Source organism: Carassius carassius, chromosome 30 (genome assembly GCF_963082965.1).
Source record: "Carassius carassius chromosome 30, fCarCar2.1, whole genome shotgun sequence".
In the NCBI taxonomy this organism is placed as follows: Eukaryota; Metazoa; Chordata; class Actinopteri; order Cypriniformes; family Cyprinidae; genus Carassius; species Carassius carassius.
The window spans coordinates 11995958-12019539 of NC_081784.1; the positions used below are offsets into that span (position 1 = coordinate 11995958).

Consider the following 23582-nt stretch of genomic DNA (forward strand, 5'->3'; position numbering starts at 1 on the left):
TGCGAAATGTATTTTGAAACATATATGGGTACTACTAAGCTACCTGTGACCCAACATTTCAGAATCGTTAAGGTGGCACAAGTTTCACATTAACATAATTAATGTCACATAAGCAATTGTGACAATGTTGGTGCATACATTGTAAAAAAAAAAATAATAATAATAATTTTTAAAAGTGAAAATTGTTTCTACACCAATTCTTTTCTTTTTTTCAGTGTATAACAAATCCCAACTAATATTTTTCCATTATATTGTTAAACTAGACTCATTAGTTTTTTGTTAGAATAGTATTTGTAATATGAACTAACTGTGGAAATTAATAAACAACAATACATATAAGCATTTCCCTTTGAATGAGTTCTTCCTACCACTGTCCGAATAGGTAAACGTCTATATCTACATGTTCCTGGGATTGCTCAGCCAAAACCCCACCACCAGCCAAATGCTTAGTTTAGAACCAGAAGTCCAAAAGCAACAAAGAGCAATGTGACCAAGATAACATAAAAGTCTTCACTTGTGCACTTTGTTACTTATGCTAAGTATCCTGAAGCTTCTTTATGAATGGCCAGTCATGTACTGCTGGTACAGATTATGTGCACTCACGTACTGCGGCTGGGCCTGGATACTGTGGTGGCTGCGTGGTGGAATTGTGGCCGAGGGATATTGTCAGCAGAAGTATTCATTGGGCTGTCCCTCAATCTTAGCCGTGGACTCTGAGTCGAGGCTGGACCGGGCTGACAGCAGTCTGTTGGACTCCTCTGCATTCAGTCTCTTGAGATATTCCCCCTCCAAGCCTTTGGCCTTGGTACTAGGAGACAGAGTCTCAAACGTCACAAACGAGTCCTGAATGTCTTTGGGCTTTTTGCCCAGAAACTTCTTGATTTTCCTTTTGAGTGCCCCGCAGCACACGATCACAGTCAGAGGCACGGCTATCACACAAGCAACCGTGATTACTACAACATTAATGAGCTTTTGGGTTCCATTAGCGCTTGCCGCTGCATCTGTTGAGAAGATTACACACTGCTCCTTTTTGGGGATCAACCCCTTGACGCACACACAGGCTATGTATTTGTTTTTGGCACCAGTCCCTCGATGATGATCCGGTTGTTGCCTGGACTGACATTAATTCTGCGCATATCCCTCTCGCCAAACACGGCATAGAGGACGCTGAAAGCTGTTGTGTTCTTGGCGGTTGGTGCCCTCCAGTTCAGACACACAGTGTAGTCCGTATCACCAATCACTTTCACAGAGCGCACAACCCTATCGGGGTCTTGCTGCAGTGAGGATGTGTTCGCAGCCAAGTTGCTCAGATTGGTCTCTAAGAACCCATCAGGACTGGCCGTTTGGGCATATGTCCTACTGTTAGCGGCATTATCACTTTCCATACCTGGATATGGGCCTGTGTAGCTCAAGGTGGCATCAAGTGGTAGTGCATTGTTGGGTGTTGGGGAAACATATGTTGCGATGTGTTTTTCTTGATAGGCTGCCTTGACTATTGGGTTTGGCTTTTTGGACCTTACTTTGGTTTTTGGATCCACAGTCGGATTCTCAGCTTTGGGTGCATCGCTTATGATCAATGAAATGACGGCTTCTGCACTCCCTGCATAATTTGTTGCTTTGCAGATGTATTTTCCCGTGTCACGATAGGACACGGCAGGCACACTTAAAATTGACCAAACTATTCCTTCCTTCGAATTTTCCAGTTGAGCTGCAAAATTTGGAGGAAAATACAGAACGCTTGAGTACATTCACTGAAAATGTAAGAACTAATTAGTATTGTGTAATCACAGTGCATTGTTGTGTCCATGCCAACAGTGTAATCACTGTGCATTAGCACTTCTGGCTAATGCTGCTTAGCCGCCCGCCATTGCGCTGACTCACCTGTCCCATTCAGTGGTTTCCCATCTGCCCTTCTCCAGGCCAGCTCGGGAATGGGAACTCCAATGGTTCCGCATCGCAGTAAGACATTGTTGCCCATTGCACTCCTCACCCGGGCTACGGCCGTGTGGACACGAGGGCCCTGACAGCGCCTGAGCTCAGCATCGCTAAACAGAACTCCAGAGAGGCTTTCTGGATCGGCGCACCTGAGCCTTGTATCAATAAAAGCCACCAACAGACTTGGAGACTTCTGGAACTGGACCAGGTCGTATAATCGACAATCACACAACCAGGGGTTGTCATGAAGACCTAGGGCAAATCAAATGTTCAGTGGCAAGTTACAACAAAACTCTTAAATAAAGAAAAACTTTGTAACTGTAAATACATTAATATATATATATATATATATATATATATATATATATATATATATATATATATATAATTGTAAGAGCATTTCCTCTGAAAGTTTTCTTAAGAAATTAAGTGTTTTTATTTTTGTTTGTTTGTTTTTTATGTCGTGTATTTTTATGCAGGACTTTTTAAAATGCAAAAAAAAAAAATTAATGTTGCAGGATTTAATTTGTAATGTTTTTCAGTAATAAATTGCTAGCAAATTTCACAAATAATTGCAAAGAAAAGGCAAGCAACAGTGAATTAAACCTTTCTGAAAGTAGAAAGACTGCAATATAATCTATATAATTAACTATATAAAAAGAAATTAAGAAAGGAAGACAAAGGAAAAACATACTGTACCAAGAATAATTTTTGAACTTTCTGCTCCCTGGTTGGGTTTGACAGTCAACCAAGTACTGAGCACCTCAGATGGCAATGTCAGCAGATTATTGCTGGATAAATCCAGGTAGGTTAAATTTTTCAGGTAGGATGCAGCCACAGATGGTATTGAAGACAGTTGGTTGTTGTGTATATCGAGTAGCCTCAGACTGGGCATGTCCATGAGGGATTCCCACGGAAACGAAGTGAGCGAATTTCCATCGAGCCTTAGTTCCTCTAAACTGTACAAGCCCCGAAAACTGTCCGAGTTGAGAGAGGATAAAACGTTAAAAGACATCCAAAGGAATTCTAAGTTAGAAAGATAACTAAAAGTCTCGCTCGGGATCCTCTTGATGGCAGTCTTTTCAATCCGAAGCTTAGAGGTGTCGCCTGGGAACGAGGCAGGTACCAGGGAAATCTCGGGATCGTTGCAAATCACGCTCCTGCAAAACGCATTAGAACCAAAAATAAAGAGTCATAAGCAGGGATTTGAAAGCATGCGCACATGGATCTTTAAAACCAGCGGTCTTTGACTGATGCTAAAAATGCTTGTGAAAAATCCACGATTTTAAACTTTAGTCATTATTTTTCTAAATAAATGTACACATATCGTGCAATGAAAATAGAAATTCTTGTTTTCTAGATGGAATTGACTGAAAAAAATTGAATTTAAATTGCCATATTTTAAAACTCTTAAGAAATACTCTAATAAATAGGCTAGATACATACGTATATGTTTCTGTGTAAATATATATTAAAGACGATATGCAATGTATAAAATACAGCCAAAATACAGCCAAGTGTGCAATACGCAAAAACCAAAATGCACAAGTAGTACACCAAATTACAAATAGGGGAAAATGAGATTTAATGAGATAAAATACAGACTTACCTGGCTCTTGATCCATCACTCAGGTTATGATAAAAGCAGCTGCATTGGGAAGGACAGGTACACCGAACAAGTGGAAAGAAACAAGATGCCAGTAGAAGACCCAAAAAGACAGTAAAAGACATATCGCTACTGCTACTAGTGTCAACAAAACACCGCTGAACGTAGTTTTAATGAAGAACCATCCACTTGTAATTATGGGGAAAATAACCAGCATGTCATCGCCTCTCTGCTCTGATGTTCCATAGTGATCTGACTGCTACGAATCCAGCAGATAAAAAGGACAGATGAGGATTAGCAAAAGTATGCGCTTAATTTTCATTTAGAGGAGGATGCATCTTGGAATCTGATAGGCTACACAGAAATGCAGCTGTTAATTAAAAGGAGAAAATATTTCTGAATTGGCCATAGCGTTGAATTTCAATCCCCATCTAGCTCTAATCTTCTACCTGACAGCTGAACTATGACATTTGTTTCTTCACTTCTAGATTTCATAAGAGCTGATGAAATTTTGGAAGCTGGTCAATTCTGGCTGTACCTGTCACTATCGCCTAGGAATTTATTGCGCTGAACATAGGGGAGAAAAGAAAATTGTAATTGTCAAATTTCTCTTTTTACTTGTTGAACTTTTGATAGCATGTTCTAATGTGCTATTTTATTTTTATGTCTCATTTTCTTTCTCTCTTTTCTCTCAGGTATTTCTTGTACTGTATAATTGTATGTTTTATTTAATTTTTATTATTGTAAAGTGCTTTGAGATGCTACTCTTTGAAGTCACTATAGAAAATAAAGTTTATTATTATTATTAATATTATACTAGCACAGAATCGCTTCAGGTTTTTTCCCCCAGTAGTAAACATAAAATAACTAGTGTGTAGTATGTAGGTAATTTCTTCATGTATTTGTTGAGCCTTCATGGCTAATTAAGCTTATTACGTTAGTTTTACTTAACTCTTTTTTGAGTGTTATGCGTTTACTTGTTCACTCATCAGAACAGTTGAATGTTTAATGGTGTATACTACATCAAAGTTAAATCTGCAGCATGAGACTTAGAAATCCAACTAAGACTAAATCTCCTGCTTGCTCTCTATGTGCAGTTCAGCTGTGGCACTCCTCTGAAGACCATGCTGTTTGGCTGGGGCCCCTATGGTATCCTGGCTTACTATGCTGTTGTGGAGAACACAACCCTTGTCTCTCCTAAACTGAGAATGGTGAGGAAATCATGTCTGAAGCACAGGAGACACCCAAAGAAGATAGCTCATCCCAAAATGAATCATTTACTTAACTTTCTGTCTGTAGAACACAAAAATAATATATTGTAAGGTTAAGTCATGCTGGCTTAAATTACTATAATGACAGATTACCAGTAAACCTCACTTAAAAACATTGAACCATTCAGTCAGGAATTTGTTATTTCTTTATTTTTTTGAATGAATGAAATGAATAGCAGCACAACAAGTTTTGTTACTTGATCACAAATCAGCATATTAGAATGACTGACACTGAAGACTGCAGCAATAGCTTATAAATATACAGCTTTGCCATTAAATTAATAAATAACACTTTAAAATATATGCATACTTATAGTATTACTTTTACTGGAATTTTTATGAAATAAAATTAGAGACTGTAGTGTAAACACAGGAACTGATAAATAATATTTGTGTTAAACTATTTAACTATTCAATACTGTGTGCATAAAATGAATCTGTTCTAAATGTATTCTTACAGATTGCAGCTATTTTGGCCAAGACATTTCCTACTTTCAACTTCTTTGTTTACTCCCTTGGAAATGAGAACTACAGAGGAGGAATCTGGCAGTTGCTCACTGGCCAAAAGATTGAGACTTCTGCTATAGAGAACAAGTCCAAATAAACTAAGAATGTTATAACAGTTAATGCCCTAGTAGTTTCTAACAGATATGACACTCTCATATTGGCAATGTGTGCTTACAGTGTGAATAGAAAATAATCACCCCCGTTTAAAATAAATCACATTTTGTTGCTTTTCAGCCTGAAATAAAGATGAACACATTTTTTGTTTTATCCGGCTGTATTTACTCAGTGAAACTTATAACATTCAAGTGAAAGATATGACACCAACATGTCAGAAACAAATAATAATAATAAAAAAAAACAGAATCACAAAGTTGGAAAAAAGAATCACCCCCTTTGTTTCAGTAGTTCTGAACCACTTTTAACTTTAATTTCAGCCTTTAGTCTGTTGGGATATGTTGTCTTTACTAACTTTGCACTACTAGACTTTGCGATATTTGCCCAATCTTTTTTTTTTTTTTTCACAACTGCTCAAGTTCAGTTAAATTTGATGGTGGCTGTTTGCGGACTACAAACAGTCTTCAAGTCATTCCACAGATTTTCAGTGGGGTTTGAAGTTGGGCTCTCTCCATGCAAGGACATTCACCTTTTTCTCCTTTAACCTCTGTGTGCTTTGGGTCATTGTCATGTTGGAAGTTAAACATTCTTCCACAACTTTCTAACAGAGGGCAGCAGATTTTCTTCAAGAATTTGCTATTTTGTCTCATCCATTTTTCCTTCCATCCTGATGTGTGCTCCAGTCCTTGCTGCAGAGAAACACCTCCATGCTTTGCTGTAGGAATGCTGTTATTTGGATGATGAGCTATATTGGATTTCCACCAGTCATATCATTTGGTGTTGAGGCCAAACAATTACGTTTTAGTCTCATCTACCTCAGAATATTCAAGGTGCATTTTGGCAAAGCTCAGTCATGACTGCATGTTCTTGTGGAGTGGCTTTTTAGTTTGAAACCTTCCCATATAAGCCACATTTGTGGAGAATTTGTGATAATGCCTCACATGCACACAATGACACACAATGACAATTACTGCAACTGCTTCCTAGTTGCTGTAGGCCTCTTGGTAGCCTAATTTCCTGGCTCTTTCATCCAGTTTGGAGCGACATCCTGATCCAGGGAGGTTCTGTGTTAAACCATATACCTTCCACTTCTTAATAACAAACTTCACTGTACTTCTAGGCATCAGTAGAGCCTTCAAAAAATTGTATCCATCTTGCACCACTTTGATCCCAAAGATATCTTATACCATCTTTGCTGTATTTTTGTGGAGTGATTGTAGACATGAGTATTGGAGTCTATGTTTGTGGTAGTTTGGTTTTTAATATTTAATCTAAATTAATCTAATGGAAATGTTACAGAACGGGGTCCAATTTTATCCCTATCATTACAAAGCACATTTAAGAAGAGAACTTGTGGGTGTCATTTAATAAGGGTTAAGCTGCTTCCATATATGTTGTTCTGAAAGGAACCACAACCAGGAACAATATAACCTATTTTTGAGGTTGTGGGTGAACTTCCAAGATATTTTATTGTATTTAAGTGCTGCTTCACTGTACATCAAAACTGGATTTTAAATGTCACAATTAGTGAAAATCTGCTTACAAAAAATAAACAAATAAATTTACTGAATTTACTTACTCTAAAGTATATTGATTTATTTCATGTTAACCAAAATGTACAGTTTGGCACAACCAGGAAATAAAGTGTACTTTATTTTCTACATAGGGAAATCATTTGCTATGAGATAAAGGTCTACATAAAGCTTATGAGTCAGAATTAGGCAAGCAACATTTTCTAATCCCAGAAACAATGGTGCTTTTCATGAAAACACATTCCCCAGTGCACAAGATTAGTCAATAGGAAAAGATTATGCATGAGACTCACTGCGATTGGAAATGTTCAGACTGGTGATCTCATTTTCCCTCTGCAGATTCTTCCGCAGTTTCAACATGAATCATTCTGGCATCTGAAAAATAATAAATTGATGCCAAATCATGTTTATGTTGGTATTTTGTACTTTGTAAGAAAAAAAAGAAGAAAAAAAACATTTTGCTAGGTAACATAAAAATGTGTTTCATGTTTGTAATTAAAAGTATTACAAATATTTATAGTTTCAATTTTGAAAGTGTGCATAACAGAAATATCATTACTACATACGTAGATGCCAATGTGCAGTAAAGAGGCTGAATATCTCAAGACAAATTAGCATATAATGGCAAGTAATTTTGCAAGAAATTGCGTAAAACATTTTAGCTCAACAGGGTTTTATTTATTATTTTATTATTACATAAAAATGGAATTTCATTGTCAAGAATAATTATTGAACAAGAATAATTAAACATGGAGTGTGGTGTTTTTTCCAAACTTTTGAAATCAGTCTGCTGTATATTAACAACATTGGCCTGCAGCTTTTTAAAAATCCAAGTGGATTTGCTTCGAGGTCCAGACAAGTGAAATAAATAAAATCACACATACAGTATGATGTCACTATGAGATACAAATGGTTCTTTGATATGTTTTCAGTTTATAATATGCAACACATTGTACTGACATCAAGAGTATCTGAGTCGCTGCCCTGCAATCCAGAGTAATCAGTCACAAGCTTACGATCGGATGTCCAAATATTCAAGAGCAGAATGAAAAGTCAGACTGGCTGACATAAGTCAAGTATTTTTGTTTGATTAAACAACATTTGAAGTAGATTATGCAATCATTACGCAAATGTAAATGGGAAGCAGCCTGTCATATCAACAGAACTGCCAGTTCATGCTGCCAGCATTTTCACAAAGAGTGATAGTCAACACAAAATCAGTGAAAAAATGATGAAAGCGAGGTCCATTTAAAGTAGCAACAAACATTGTGGAATATTGGGAATTTGTGCTACTATGTGTTAATTCATAAACATCAAATAAATGTATGAACAATTAGACATAAAACAGTCAAAACCATTTCTTTCTTTTTTTTTCTTTTTTTAAGAAATTGTATTTTAAAGGATTATGGACATAGTGTAATCTGGATTACTGATGTGTGCGTCATTGCTCTTTAGAGAGCTCTGTGTTCTTAGTCATTTAAAGCAATAAAGTCATTTTAACTATTTTGTGGAATGAAATGGTATAAATGCATATTGCCTGCATGACTTTTGTAGTAGTTTGACCTGACCTTAAAAAAAAACAAAAAAAACAAAAACAAAACCAAGACCCTGAATATCAAGAATTATTTAGTACATAAATAAAAATAACATTGTTAGTGGATCATTTAAATGTTATCTATATACTATTATAGTGTTTATTAATGTTTCGAATTAGCTTTTATTGGTTTTATTTCAGTTTTCATTTTACTTTTACAATTAATTTACAATTAAGACATTTTAAGTGATTTGATCATAGTTTTCATAGTGATGATATCATAGTGATTTGAAATTAGTTTTACTATATGTAGATATAATTTAATTTAATTTTTAGTTTTAGTAACTCAAATTAAAACTATATGAACATTTCTAGTTTTCATTTAAGTTATTTTTCTTGACCCTCTAAAACTCTCTATTCTATTTCTATTCTACCTACTTGTTCTTTTATTTATGAAAAAAAAAGATCCACTAACACCATCATTCTCTATTCTTTTTCTATTCTATCTACTTTTTTCTTTTTATTTATCAAAAAACCTTGCTATGTCTACTGTGGTAGACAAAATTTTCACAGCACTTACATAATATTGCTCTTTTACTGGTTGAATTGCTTCTATTGCTTTGGATAAAAGTGTTTCCAAAATGTGAATATTAATATCAGAAATAACTTGAGCCATTTTAATACAATGGTGTAATAAAATAAAACCTTAAAGCACCCAGCCAGAGGAGAAATTAGAAATTAAAAAAAAAAAAGTTTAATTGAGCTTTAACTCTGAGGTCTGAGAAAATGTATTTTGTATTAAATATTTTTGAAGTTTATGTCACAATGACAAGTGGATACTGGGCACCACAGATTCCCAAGTAGAACTACTCAAAGAAAACAAGTCGTACTAAATTTAATGAAAATTTGATTTATCACCAATTTGGTAACAGGACTTTTAAATGTAAAACTGCTGTCCAGGTTTTCATCTGTTAATATGAAGAGAAACAGAGAGCTGATGATGTGTAACTATATATTATCTTGGGTTAATTTTACAAGTGACTAGCTTGGCTGCTGTCTGAGCCAGCCTCCATTAATGAAATTGTTATTTTCTCAACAATGTTAGCATAATCCTTTTGTTTATGATTCACTCAGGCACATGGATTAAACATTTTAAATCATTTTTTCCCTGCACATCTTAATCTGACACATGCAGCAGGTCTGTGATATGTTACACTGCATGACAAGAACACACGGTTTCAAATCAAACACTGTCTTCACATATTATACAGTATGTGCAAGTAAACAGTAAAACAAACATACAGTAATCAGGGTATGAACACAAATTAATTTGGCCAGTACTGAAAATGTACTTCTATTTAACAGATTCGGTTTCAGAAACATATTAAAAGATCAACCACAAATGATTTTTGCCCAGAACGTGCCCACTAGATCAAATGAACAAATGTTCAAGGAGATGATCTTACGAACATGTAAAAACGTTTTTCTTCATGTTCAGTGATTAATTTCTTAAAAAATAATTCAGAGAATCTTGATTATTGTTAGGGTTATGTTTAGTTCTTGTTCTGTTTTCTCTGTGTTTTCAGTTCACCTGTTTCCCTGTTACCTAGTTTTACCCTCAATTATCATTTTATTCACCTGTGTTTGATTAATTAACTTATTATTTCTTTTGTTTGCTCTCCTTCAAATACTCGCAGTTCTCCCCTTAGCCTTTGTCCGTTCTACTTTAAGTTGAGTTGTGCATGTCTTTTAAGTAAAATACGATTATTGGTTTTGCAACTTCTGCCTTCGTCTGCCTTCCTCAGACACAACCGCAACAATTATCCTGTCAACAGAATATTACAATCAGAGCAAAATCTAAAAGTGTCAAAACACTGAAATAAAACACAGCCTTCATCTTACTACAGAGCCTATAAAATTGGAGTTTAACCATGATTGCTTCAACTTAAACACAGACATCATGAATTAATACTTTTTTACCACAGAAGATTACACGGTGAACTTGTTTCTCATGATTTCAGATTAGATCAGAACAGAGTTCAGGCTGGAACAGCACAAAAACTTTGATCCTCAGAGAACAAATCGACTGAAGAAGAGGAGGAGGGTGGATTGGGGATATGACGCATATGCTTCACACCAAGCCAATGCAAGGAATTAAAACTATATTTCCAGTGAATGAATAGACTGCAAAGACAGGCTGTAGAGTGAGGGATTAAAAAGAGAGGGGAAGACAGAGCACATGAGAACAACAGCCACAAATAAATAAACCGTATCATGTGATGCAAAGGTTTGTTATTATTGTTACATTTATTTTTTGTGTGGGTTTGTTTATTATAGATTTTCCGCCATTTGAGTAAGAAAACATACTTTTTTTCATGGATTTATACCACTTTGTCCGCAGAATAGTATCCAACATAAATATCACTTACAAAAATTGTTTAAATGGGATACACACACACACACACACACACACACACACACACACACACACACACACACACACACATCTATGTTAATATTATTCAGGTCTGGCTGAGTATGTATGCCCTACTAGGGCCATCTTGTGGCCATCTTAATTGAATTATTGGTTTGTATGACTATACAGTAGTGGTCAAAATTATTAGGACATTAGTATTTCCACAAGATAAAAAATGCTTTTACGTCAGTCATTATCTTTTTCTGTAGTGTCAGTGTCAGGAAATATCAGTTTACATTTCCAAACATTCATTTTGCCATTAACTGTAATAATCCAGTGAGATTTTTAGGAATCAGACGACAGACAGTGCTCCATACAGAGATCTGATCTCATCACCATCCAGTCTTTCTGGAATAAACAAAGTTTTAGGCATTGATGTAAAAATGCTGTACTGAGGATGCTTTCAAAAATAATGTCATAAATAGATTTTCTTTATCAATTAACTTCTATTAACTAAATTAAATCAACATTTTGTGTGATCATCCTTTGTGTTTAAAGCAGCTTTTTTCCTAGGCTAGGTGCACTTGCACATGAACTTCAGATAGCTTTGCAGGTACAGTAGGTCTTGAAGCATCTTTGAGAAGTTGCCACAGTTCTCAGTTTGTTCTGTGTCTTCATGTCATTCCAAAAAGACTGTGTGTGGAGCACAGGCTATTGTCAGACTCCTTGTGCAAACAAAAATCTCACTGAATTATTACAATTAATTGCAAATTGTTTGTCGGGAAATGTAAAGAGATAGTTCCTTCTGACTCACTACAGCAAAATATAATTTTATAATCAAATAATTTTGTCCAGCACTGTAAACCTTAATAAGGATATATCATTTTTGACAGGAAGGAAAACGAGGCTGTAAAGGATAGAAGTATAGTGTATTCAATTAATTTACTGTTGTTTAACCTAATCAGAAAAGTATCAATGTAATCTGATTACGAGTATTTTAAAATGTAACAATGCCATTATTAGTACATAATTTTTGGAATCTGATTATTCTCTAACAAGAATACTAACAAGAATCAACAACAGCTCACACTGTTGTTTTTTCAATAGTTCAAAAGGATTTTAAATTAACTGGAAGACAGCATGTCCAGATTCACCATTTAGCACATTAGACCCCTGGCAATATATCAAGCAAACCACTAGATGTCACTAACACCTAATTATTGTTATGTGGCAGGAAACGCCAACCCGAGTTCGTTGGGGGGTTTGCACAGCAGATGGCGTTAACAGTAAAACTACTGGTCATATACTACTTTAACAAGAATAAACTTTACATCCTGGCTGTCAGTCAACTGCAAGGAAAAACAAATCTTTAAAAATGGCAATGCATATTCCTGTCGCAGAACCTGATTTTACCAAGTGAGACATGTTCCTGGGACAATATTTTTGTTGTCCCTGGAACAACATTGTGATTAACCAATCAGATTTGAAGAACCAGTTTATAGATTTTGTGAAGTTTATGCTTAAAATCACTGTTTGGTGCTTGTACATCAGTGTCATTCATCGATCATTTCCTCTGATTTTAGGGATTACTTATGGTTAAGGTTAGGTTTAGGTGTAGGGATATGGTCAAGAATACATTTTTGGAGTAAAATGTAGTTCCAGGGTCAACAAAATATGTTGACCTAGGAACACATCTAACTCAGCAAAATGCTTATTCCTGTCACTGCTACCTTGAAAGCGCCCTGACAAATCTGGATAGCAGGGTTCCTCGAATCTTGCCCTGGAGGGTCAATGCACTGCAGAGTTTAGCTCCAGCCCTCATCAAACTCACCTACCTGTGATTTTCTTATGATCCTGAAGACATTGATTAGCGTGCTCAGGTGTGTTTGATTATGGTTAGATCTAAACTCTGTGGTAAAGTGGATCTCTTGGGCTAGAATTGAGGATCCCTGCAGTGTACAGTTTACAGCATGAGGAGCTGTCCAACCAGCTGTGGTGCTGAAATCTAATTAACTGATTTGTATACAGTACATACAATTTATGGAAGACATACAATTGTTGCTATTTTGTTTATAACATGCCTTTTCTTGTATAATGATGTTATGCATTTCAGAAATACTCGTTTTTAGTTTATACACTATAGCCCCTTAAAAAGCTTTTTATCAAACTAATTAAACGCATTTTAACCTTGCATGATATAGTTAGGCCTACATAGCCGTTATTCCACTTGAAATAACGCACTAGGTATAAGGGTAGATACCACATTATGTGCGTATTTTTTCTTTTCAGTTATTTTCTTTCTCCCTTTCCATCGAACTGAAACCTAAAAAACATATTTTGAAATGTGGGCAATAGCCGTCGGAGAATAATACAACCTGTCAGGGAAAAGATACATGGGGCGCTCTTTCTTTCGAAAATAAATAACGGCGATCAATAATTTCTCAGTGAGTGAGTCCTTACTGAGCAACACAAATAACAGTCGAGGGCATCTTCCTCGCAGTCAGCATATCTGTCGAGCTCGGTGACTTAAGGTTTGTGGTCCTAAGCAGTTACAGAAGCTCGCTCAATATTTGTAAGTTATAACGCAAAGCACTGCCTGGCGTTATGGACATGACGTGTTAAATTAGCATAAAAGACCCAGTTGGTTGGGGAACCTCCTGAGGGGGTATCAAACAGCGCGTTACGTCCTTGGAAAAAAAAAGAGGAGCGATTCCCATGGAATCAAGATGTAAGCGCATCTGCATTATGTGGCATCAATTAGAAGACAGCTGAGGAGAAATGATGACATTGCGCTACAGGTGAATTCATCTATTCATGCTCTTTCGGGCTCCGTGCCTCCTGCTACAACACAATTGGCGTCCTCACCCGAATACGATGAAACAACATTGCCTGAAAGCAGTCGCGAGAGAGGAAAAGCACGCGCAACGAAGGACTGTAAGATAAAGCAGGAAAAGTTGGTCCGCGCGCCGAGACTTCACTATTCAAGGAGTGTTGGACAACCCAATGTGCGCAGACTTCCTGTGGGATAAAAACACAGTGCAGAAGAGAATCAGGGTATTTTCCTTGAACCGAACAACAAAGTGTGGAACATGGCTACGGAGGAAACGGGTGGCTTGGCGCAAACCGCCACCGTTAAACTATCAGAGATGGGGGAAAGAACGAAACAGTTAGGAACTGCGATCCAGGACCCCGAGCGGCAAAGAAGGATTATTCTAATCATTGTATGTGTGGCACTTCTTCTAGACAATATGCTTTACATGGTCATCGTGCCAATTGTGCCCGATTATTTAGCGCGCTTAGAGAGCGAGTCAGAGCAGGTGCATGTAACTGCTAATTCTTCAACCAACAGAACGCAAAACGAGAACTTTGATGTACAGATCGGCGTGCTTTTTGCCTCAAAAGCCATTGTGCAGCTTATTGTCAATCCTTTGACCGGAACTTTCATAGACCGTGTCGGCTATGACATCCCACTTTTTATTGGACTCAGCATAATGTTTGTCTCGACATGCATTTTTGCCTTCGCCGACAACTACACGACTCTGTTCGTCGCGCGCAGTCTGCAAGGGCTCGGCTCGGCGTTCGCAGACACTTCTGGGATTGCAATGATCGCAGACAAGTTCACAGAGGAGGCAGAGAGAAGTCGCGCGCTGGGCATTGCCCTCGCGTTCATCTCGTTCGGAAGCCTGGCGGCGCCCCCGTTCGGAGGGGTACTGTACGAGTTCGCGGGCAAACGCGTGCCGTTCTTCGTGCTTGCCTCTATATGTTTGGCAGATGGTATACTATGCATGACTGTCCTCAAGCCCTTTTCCAGTAGGACTAGAGAGAATATGCCTGTTGGCACCCCAATTTACAAACTAATGATTGATCCTTACATAGCAGTTGTGGCAGGAGCTTTGACCACATGTAACATCCCACTTGCTTTCCTGGAGCCCACCATCGCTAACTGGATGGAGGAGACCATGGATTCATCTGAGTGGGAGATTGGGCTCACCTGGCTACCGGCATTTTTTCCTCACGTATTAGGTGTTTACATTACTGTAAAGCTGGCAGCACAGTACCCACACTTGCAGTGGTTTTATGGGGCGCTTGGCATGGTTATCATTGGTGCCAGCTCTTGTATTGTTCCGGCCTGCAAAAGCTTTGAGCAGCTGATAATCCCCCTGTGTGGCATTTGTTTCGGTATTGCACTGGTAGACACAGCTTTATTACCCACACTTGCTTTTCTCGTAGACGTCCGCCACGTGTCTGTATACGGCGGTGTATACGCTATTGCAGACATCTCCTACTGTGTTGCCTACGCGCTGGGTCCCATCGTGGCCGGTAAAATAGTGCACGATCTCGGTTTTGTGCAGCTTAATCTGGGCATGGGTCTGGCGAACGTACTTTACGCACCAGCCCTGCTTCTGTTGCGCAACGTGTGTTTAATGAAACCATCTCACTCTGAGAGAAACATGTTACTGGAGGAGGGAGCCACAGGTCTCTACGACACTATCAGAATGGAGGAACGCCAAAGAAAGAAGCACGGCTACAGTTCATCCGGTAACTGTGTGCCCATCGATGAGAACGGGATATTTGCTGGACAATCAAAGTCATTCTCTGAAGAACATACGTCTGAGCCAGACCACATATAGTCTGAGTCGTCCAAGTTCATCTGTTACAATCCTGTTAGACCCTCTGCTGAATATAAATGTTTTTTTTTAATTCACTCATTTACATGTTAATCATTGTTCCGAATGAAACTATTGGTGAACGGCATACAAGGATTCAATCTATTTACTGAAATGATGAGCTCAATATTTATTTCTCCAATAGAAGGAACGTAAAAAATAATAAAAATAATTTCAATGTGTAGTATTCCGCTGTATTAAGTTGTATTCAGGGCTATAAATATGGTGCAAACATATTAAATATGAAGATGCGTGTGTACGTATTAAATGTCACCTGACACATTCAAATAAAAAATGATGGAACTTGTGTGAATCCTGCCTTTTCAGTGTCTGTATCAAGTATTAAATGTTTAGGATGTATTTCTGGAATGCATTACTGTATATTACGGAATATAATGGTGTACATATGTGCATATCGAATGTACATAGGCTAATTAAAAGAAAATCTGTGAAAGCGCAGTGTTGTGCGCTCCTTATGTGACTTAAATGCATCACACTGAAAATTTAATTAATTTCGTTCTGAATGACATTTTTCTAATAAATGACAATGAGTAATTATTGATATTTATAAAATAGAAATTAATGTTTCATAAAGCAGTAATGCAGTATCATATGCAAAATGTTTGCGCTTATTTAGTTTTAGCGTAGTGAAACGCATCAAAGAGCCAACAAAACGAACAAGAAATTAGATTATCCATACAAAGAAATAACCCGCACAAACAGAAGGCTTGCATCGTTTTAAATACAATCTACATACATATTTATAAATATACATGAAACACACGGGGGATGAAATTCTTGTGCAGGGTCCTCCGCGGTGGGTAGAAAATATATAGCATATATTGAAAAGGCAAACAACTTTTCTTTCCACTCATTTACAGTATGAAAAAAAAGTATAAATACAAAGCGATTAACCAAAATAGGGTTAGTTTCTGGTGAAAAAATATACACGAGGCTTTTCGCAAAACAGAAGTAAATCGAAGCTATTTATTTAAAATAAGATAAACAATTGCTTATGTGCAAGAGGGTCTAAAATATAACTCTCCCTATTTAGCTTTAATTAAATTATCGAGCGCGTTTGTGCACGGACATTTTATCTTCTCCGAGATTTGGAAGGGTGCTCATAAATTTTGTTCAAGGACTTTACTTAAAATATGAGGTGGGCTGGCAGATGTGGCATCAAGCGAACGGAGTTTAGTGGGTGGAGTCTGAGAAAGGTACCGCTTCTTCAGCATCTTTCCTAAGGAGCATCCTAAGAAGCTCCTGACTTGCAATGAATGGGACGCAAGTATGCCGCCTGAAACAAGTTAAGGCACACCATTAACGACACTTCCCTCTTAATAAAAATAAGACGGGACTATGAATCTAGATAAATACTTAGGGACATCGCAGGACTCCACAAAGAGTATGACAATTTGGTGAGTATTTTTATACTTACAGCCTCCTTCTTAAATAAGCACTACATTAAACCAAAATTATATTATATAATAGACTTTGCACTAAATTCAAGAGGAAAAATCTACATTAGATGTCAATATTCGACATAGAGATAATTACAGGTTGGTCATAGCTTTGTCTGATGTGGCTGATGAAAAGAAAATCCAGATAGCACAGTCTTTTGAAATTTTATGGCTAATTATATTTACAAAATAAAATTGTTGAAAACCTTTTGTATGTGTGAGGGAAATGCAAGCTTTCCCTCATACCTGTATGTCTGTTCCAAAGGGAGCTAGAAAACTAATCAGTGGATTTCCATCTTTCTTAACTGAACCTCTTCAACTCTGAGGATGCCGGTTTTGAAAAGGGAACAAGCAAGAGACATGGGAGATCCAAGCGTAAGCATAAGACTATTTTATATTTGCATGTAAAAATTTTAACTGATGTGGCTTAACTAAAAAGTAGTAGATTTAAAACATTATCTTCTAACTGATTACAAACATTGTTAACAATTATGATAATACAGTGCTGCATTCAAAACATATATTATCTTGTTTTATGCCATTATAACAGAGGTGATCATGCTTAGAGAAGACACTCATTAGCTTAAGAACAAATACCATAAGATAAAGGAAACAAATGCTACATAAGTAGAATCTGCCTGACGCTGAAAGTTAATCGCAGTAAAGCTCTGATCATGATCTCGATTTAGTGCCTCCCAAATCTCCCAGTGCCACCCTTAAAACAAACACTGGACATGTACCTGAAGTGTATGGGTCACCTCATACCAGAAGAGCAGTTCAAAAAGACAAAGGTGATTGTAGAGAAATTTGGAACACCTGGCGGGATGGGAGATTTTCTTCAGAAAAAGTTACTGGAGAGAAGCGAACATACAGCCAATTGGGTAAGGACTGCATTAATTGCTAAGAAAAAAGTGTCTTTCTGTAAGCTACTTTGTGTTTAATGTGCAGGGACATTCTGATAAAAATTGTTTTAATTTAAAATTAGTTATTTGCTCATATTCTGTCTCTTTTTGAACATTGTCCAAGGTGTATGACTACTGGCTTGAAGACATGTATTTGAGCAACAGATTAGCACTACCTGTCAATTCCAGTCCTGTGATGGTCTTTTCCAAGCAGAACTTCAGGAGTCAAAGTGACACCCTCAGGTACGTGACTCTGGGGATAAAGCAGAGACAGTTATTACTCTTATAAACTGAGACGACAATGATCCCTGCATGTCTTCATAATATAAATTTGTTTAAATGGAAATGCAGAGGTCTACATATTGTTAAGAATACTGTATATGCATTAGGATTATGCAAAGCTGTCAGGTTTGTAAACTGCATGATTTCATCCACCGTGTAGCTCCATATGGCAATATAATTGAGGGGCACATTGTGAATGAGAACTTGATTTCTCATTCTAGAAAGTTTAATCTACAGATTAGTACATGTTTAGACATGTCTCCTTCCCATCATTAGTTGATGCCGATTTCAGTCCTAAAACGGAAACAATACATCATATGATGGACATTACCATTTTAGGCTTAACATAGAATATGTTATGTTTCTCATAAAATATTTCAAAATGTTGTATTAAAGGATGTAATAATCCCAAGTATCAGCCTTGCATTGCATTGCATATAAAATAAAGCCAATAACTTTCTTAATAGACCTAATTTAATTAAGTGCTATTCTAAAAACTTCTTGCATTGCTGTTGCATTGCTGACTGTGAATGTGCTTTGAAAATGAGTGTGGCAAAATATTTCTGTTCATAGAACTTTCTATCTAACATACTGTAGAATCCTGAAAAAAAAAATCAAAAATGCCCCCAAAAATATATTAAGCAGCACAACTGTTTTCAACACTGATAATAATAATAAATGCTTCTTGATTGCCAAATCAGCAAATCTGAATGATTTGAAGGATCATGTGACACTGAAGTTATGGCTGCTGAAAATTCAGCTTTGCCATCACAGGAATAAATTACATTTAAAATAAAATAGAAAATTCTTAAATTGTAATAATATTTCACAATATTACAGTTTTTACTATATATTTTTTTGTATAAACACAGCCATGGTAAGCATAAAAGACTTCTTCGAAAAAACATTTTAAAATAAATAATAATAATAATTTGAACATTAGCTTATAAAATAATTTATATAAGTATATATATATATATATATATATATATATATATATATATATATATATATATATATATATATATATATACTGATATGCATTTTTTTCCTCTACAGATTTGCTGCCAATCTAATTTCTGGTATATTAGAGTATAAATCTCTTATAGATGGGTATGTTATACTCCTTGTTTTCAACAAATCAAAGTACTTTAAAACTTTACTAATAATGTATTGTTTAGTTTTTTAAACATGGATATGTGCTGCTTGTTGCAGACATGTCCTCCCTGTAGAGTATGGTCGTGGGCAGCAGGCTGGAACACCCCTGTGTATGAATCAGTACAACAAGGTCTTTGCCTCCTACCGTCTGCCAGGGCCAAAAATGGACACTTTAGTGGCTCAGAAGAGCACAGTTATGCCCGAGCCTGAACATATAATAGTGGCTTGTAAGAATCAAGTAGGTATTACCACGTAGTGAAACTAACAACTATTTCTGATGCTTTCATGTCGTTATGCTTGTTCTTTATATTTATGTAAAAAATTGTCTCAGAAAGTCACAAGCAAGCAGTAAAGACAAAGACTTGATGCGTTTTCTGCCATACCATGCTGTATATGTTTGCAGTTTTTTGTTCTCGACGTGGTCATAAACTTTCGTCGGTTGAATGAAAAAGACCTTTACACTCAGCTGGAGCGAATCAGAGGGATGTCAGACATTGAAGAAGAGCGTCTGCCTCCGATCGGTCTGCTCACATCAGATGGCAGAACACAGTGGGCCGAGGCTCGCAGTGTGCTGATCAAAGGTCAGACATCATTTATCTTCAACTATACAAGCTGTATTTGCTACTGGACCTGCAATTTGACATCAAAATATTAAGAAACTAAACAACTTGACTTTATTTGGAGAAGCAACTCTCACATAGCTATAAATTCCCCTGATATATCAAAAAGCTCTGCACAGGTTAATGGAATTCACACACATAAAATGTAATACTTCTCAATCGTGTGCAGATTCTACCAACAGGGACTCTCTAGACATGATTGAGCGCTGTCTGTGTCTGGTGTGTTTGGACGAGCCGTCTGGCACTGAACTGAATGATACAAACCGAGCTTTACTGATGCTCCACGGAGGGGGCACAGACAAAAATGGGGGCAATCGTTGGTATGACAAGCCCATGCAGGTAAAGAGAAAAAACAAAGATGAATTCAAATTTCATTGATCATATGACCAAGAATATGAGCTGTAAAATGAAACAAGCGTAATGATTTCAGTTTGTAATAGGTGCAGATGGATGCTGTGGCGTTGTATGTGAACACGCACCTTTGGAGGGAATAGTGCTTGTGCAATGTACAGAATATCTACTGAAATACATGTAAGCCAAATTAATATTTCATTTACAGGATTATGTTTTTAAGCAACTCTTGATTACCCAGAATGCACTGTTGGCCTGGCAAATTCAAAGATATATATATATATATATATATACATAACTCTAATGAGATGACTTGAGATATATACCCACAGCCTGAGGATAGTAACTAAGCTAGAAGACGCAATGTGATGGACTGTAAGACTGTTTCTCTCACAGGAAAGGAAACCCTTCTAAACTGGTGAGGGCAGCCAGCATGAGTGAGCTTCCTGCCCCCAGTCGACTGCGCTGGAAATGCTCGCCAGATATCCAAACGTTTCTCACAGCCTCAGCAGAACAACTACAGAGGTATGTCAACAGGTGATACAACAGGCTAGTATGTTCAGATTCCATTCTGATATAGCATGTCATTTATTACACTAATGTTAGCTTATCCTATTAAAGCATAGCTTAGAAGACATCAAAGTTAATTATTAAATTATTGATATAAATAATACAATTTGATAAATAAATAGTGTAAAATACAATACGCTATTTAGTATCTTTTGGTTTCTTACATGCACTACTGTTAAAAAGTTAGAAAGGTCAGTAAGATTTTATTTGAAAGATATTAGTAATTTTATTCCAGATGCATACAATTGGGAAAAAGTGACAGAAAAGAATAAAAGTTTTAGAGAAAGCCATTTATAAATGTTATACAGAAGATTTCTATCTTAAATGCTGTAAATTAAGGAATCCCAAAATTTTTCACAATTTCCACAAAAATGAAAAAATAATGATTTCTGACGGATCATGTGACACTGAAGACTGTAGTAATAGCTGCTGAAAATTTAACTTTGCTATTACAGGAATAAACAACATTTTAAAATCTATTAGAATAGAAAACAGTTCTATTAAATTGTAATAATATTTCACAATATTACAGTTTTTACTGTAATTTTTATTAAATAAACACAGCCTCAGTGAGCATAAGAGACTTTCAAAAATATTTAGAAAATAGTACTGACCCCAGACTTTTGAATGATACTATATTAACTGTTAATTCCCACAGGCTTGTGGAAAATCTGGACATGAATGTGAGCAAATTCACTGGTTATGGCAAAGAGTTCATCAAGAAACAGGAAATGAGCCCTGATGCTTATGTTCAAGTTGCCCTCCAGTTAACATTTTACAGGTCAGTCTTCTCTTTAATTTAAGATCTATTAGTACTACAGAGTGAAGTTTTTATGCCTGAAACAGTTTTTTTTCCTTTTGCACTCAGATGTCATGGATGTCTAGTACCCACCTATGAAAGTGCATCAATACGCCGCTTTCGTGAAGGACGAGTTGACAACATTCGCTCCTCCACACCTGAGGCCTTAGCATTTGTGAAAGCTATGGCAAATAGCTCCAAAACCACTGTATGTAGTTGTCTGTTTTCATTTTACTCTACACAAACTGTCCTGAATTATGCAATGTCAATTCCTCCATAGTCAATGCTGTGTGTATTGTCAAAACAGGAGTACCTTAGTAATGACCTCTGTCTTTATTCATTTAGGATGTTGAGAAAATGAATTTGCTTTGGACTGCCATTAAAGCCCAAACCAAATATACAATTCTAGTAAGTGAAATAGACAACTGAACTACAATTACACAATCTGTCAGTTATAATCATGTTTGACTGTTATTTTCAAACTGTGATTTTCATACCATTCATTCTTCAATAAAATATTGTTTTTCCACTTTTTGGAAAAAGGCAATCAATGGGATGGCAATAGACAATCACTTGCTGGGGCTGCGAGAGATTGCCAAGGAGCTGAAACTAGAAAAGCCAGAGCTGTTTTGTGATACCACCTATGCCACCAGCATTCACTTCATTCTCTCTACAAGCCAGGTTCACTTCAAAGCCTAATTGAAATCATGAAAGATAGACCATAAATGGATTTGTTATTCATTGTGTGCATTCATCTTTATTTGAATATAATATGTAGAAACTTTCTAGAACTATATCACCAATATTTTTGTTAAAAAAATGCTTGTCTTTGCATAGGTTCCTACCACTGAAGAGATGTTCTGCTGCTATGGTCCTGTTGTCCCTAATGGCTACGGAGCCTGCTACAATCCTCAGATGGACCACATCATCTTCTGTGTGTCAAGCTTCTGTGACAGTGCCGAGACCAGCTCAGATTTGTTTGTGAAGACTCTTGAGGGGTGCCTGAAGGAAATGCAAGATCTATGCATAAAATGCAACACTAAAGCTAAACCAGCTGACTCTACGAAAAGGATGGACGGAACTACCAAGGTAATGAAGAATGGAAGCAAGTCATAGCAAGAAGCTACATCGTTTGAATAATATGGAAGATGCAGAAACCACAGAGACTGTACAAAGATGGACGTTTTGGGAGAAAATAAGAGACTCAAAAACATAGCAAGGCCAACAGACTGATTTAGTGAATACTTTTGATATATAACGGAGTCAAATTAGGCATTGCCCTTGAGTATTTCCTCTATATTGCCAAATATTATTACCAACAGCAGTGATATAGATATTCTATGGAGCTGTAGTCACTTGATAAAAGTAGATCTATTTAGTTATTTTACATTATTTGGTCTATGAGAGTATTTACAAATTAAACGGGAGTAGATGAAGCTCAGCAGATATACAGTAAATTATACTATGTTTCCAAGAATCCGACCCAGCTTTTCAGTCTGCCTAAGAGTAAATTATAGTTGTCACGGTCAAAGGCAGCATTAAAAGGATAGTTCACCCAAAAATAAAAATGATGTAATCATTTACTTACCGTCATGTCATTCCAACCATATGACTCACTTTCATCTGTGGAACTCAAAAGAATAAATTTTGAAGAATGTTTCAATTGTTTGAAAAATTATTTTGAGGGCCGTCTTGATAATTGGAAATTATCCAAGTAATTGTTCAAGTTGATGGAAAAAAATTGACATTCTCAAATATGCTGCCTTTGAAATACTGTATATCCAGCTGCTTAGTATGTATAAGAAAATTATGATATGATAACCTATAGCTATTTACAATCTATACCAGATTTTTGTGG

At 36.5% G+C, this 23582-nt stretch overlaps 2 protein-coding genes and 1 pseudogene across 2 annotated transcripts; 2 read left to right on the forward strand and 1 right to left on the reverse strand.

Moving 5' to 3' along the window:
- Positions 1 to 32: 32 nt before the first annotated feature.
- Positions 33 to 3897, reverse strand: LOC132111134 (leucine-rich repeat, immunoglobulin-like domain and transmembrane domain-containing protein 1; annotated as a pseudogene).
- A 9647-nt stretch (positions 3898 to 13544) lies between these two features.
- On the forward strand, positions 13545 to 16004 carry LOC132111135 (probable vesicular acetylcholine transporter-A). Its single transcript, XM_059518301.1, has one exon. The coding sequence runs from the start codon at positions 14005 to 14007 to the stop codon at positions 15544 to 15546; it is 1542 nt and encodes a 513-aa protein (XP_059374284.1). The 5' UTR covers positions 13545 to 14004; the 3' UTR covers positions 15547 to 16004.
- Positions 16005 to 16845: 841 nt separating this feature from the next.
- On the forward strand, positions 16846 to 22945 carry LOC132110642 (choline O-acetyltransferase-like). Its single transcript, XM_059517420.1, has 15 exons — positions 16846 to 17000; positions 17308 to 17417; positions 17732 to 17923; positions 18069 to 18187; positions 19286 to 19339; positions 19442 to 19622; positions 19788 to 19965; positions 20174 to 20343; positions 20435 to 20535; positions 20752 to 20880; positions 21584 to 21706; positions 21794 to 21932; positions 22070 to 22132; positions 22268 to 22405; positions 22562 to 22945. Exons 2-15 carry the CDS (start codon positions 17370 to 17372, stop codon positions 22838 to 22840), a joined length of 1914 nt encoding a protein of 637 aa, XP_059373403.1. The 5' UTR covers positions 16846 to 17000; positions 17308 to 17369; the 3' UTR covers positions 22841 to 22945.
- Positions 22946 to 23582: the final 637 nt, after the last annotated feature.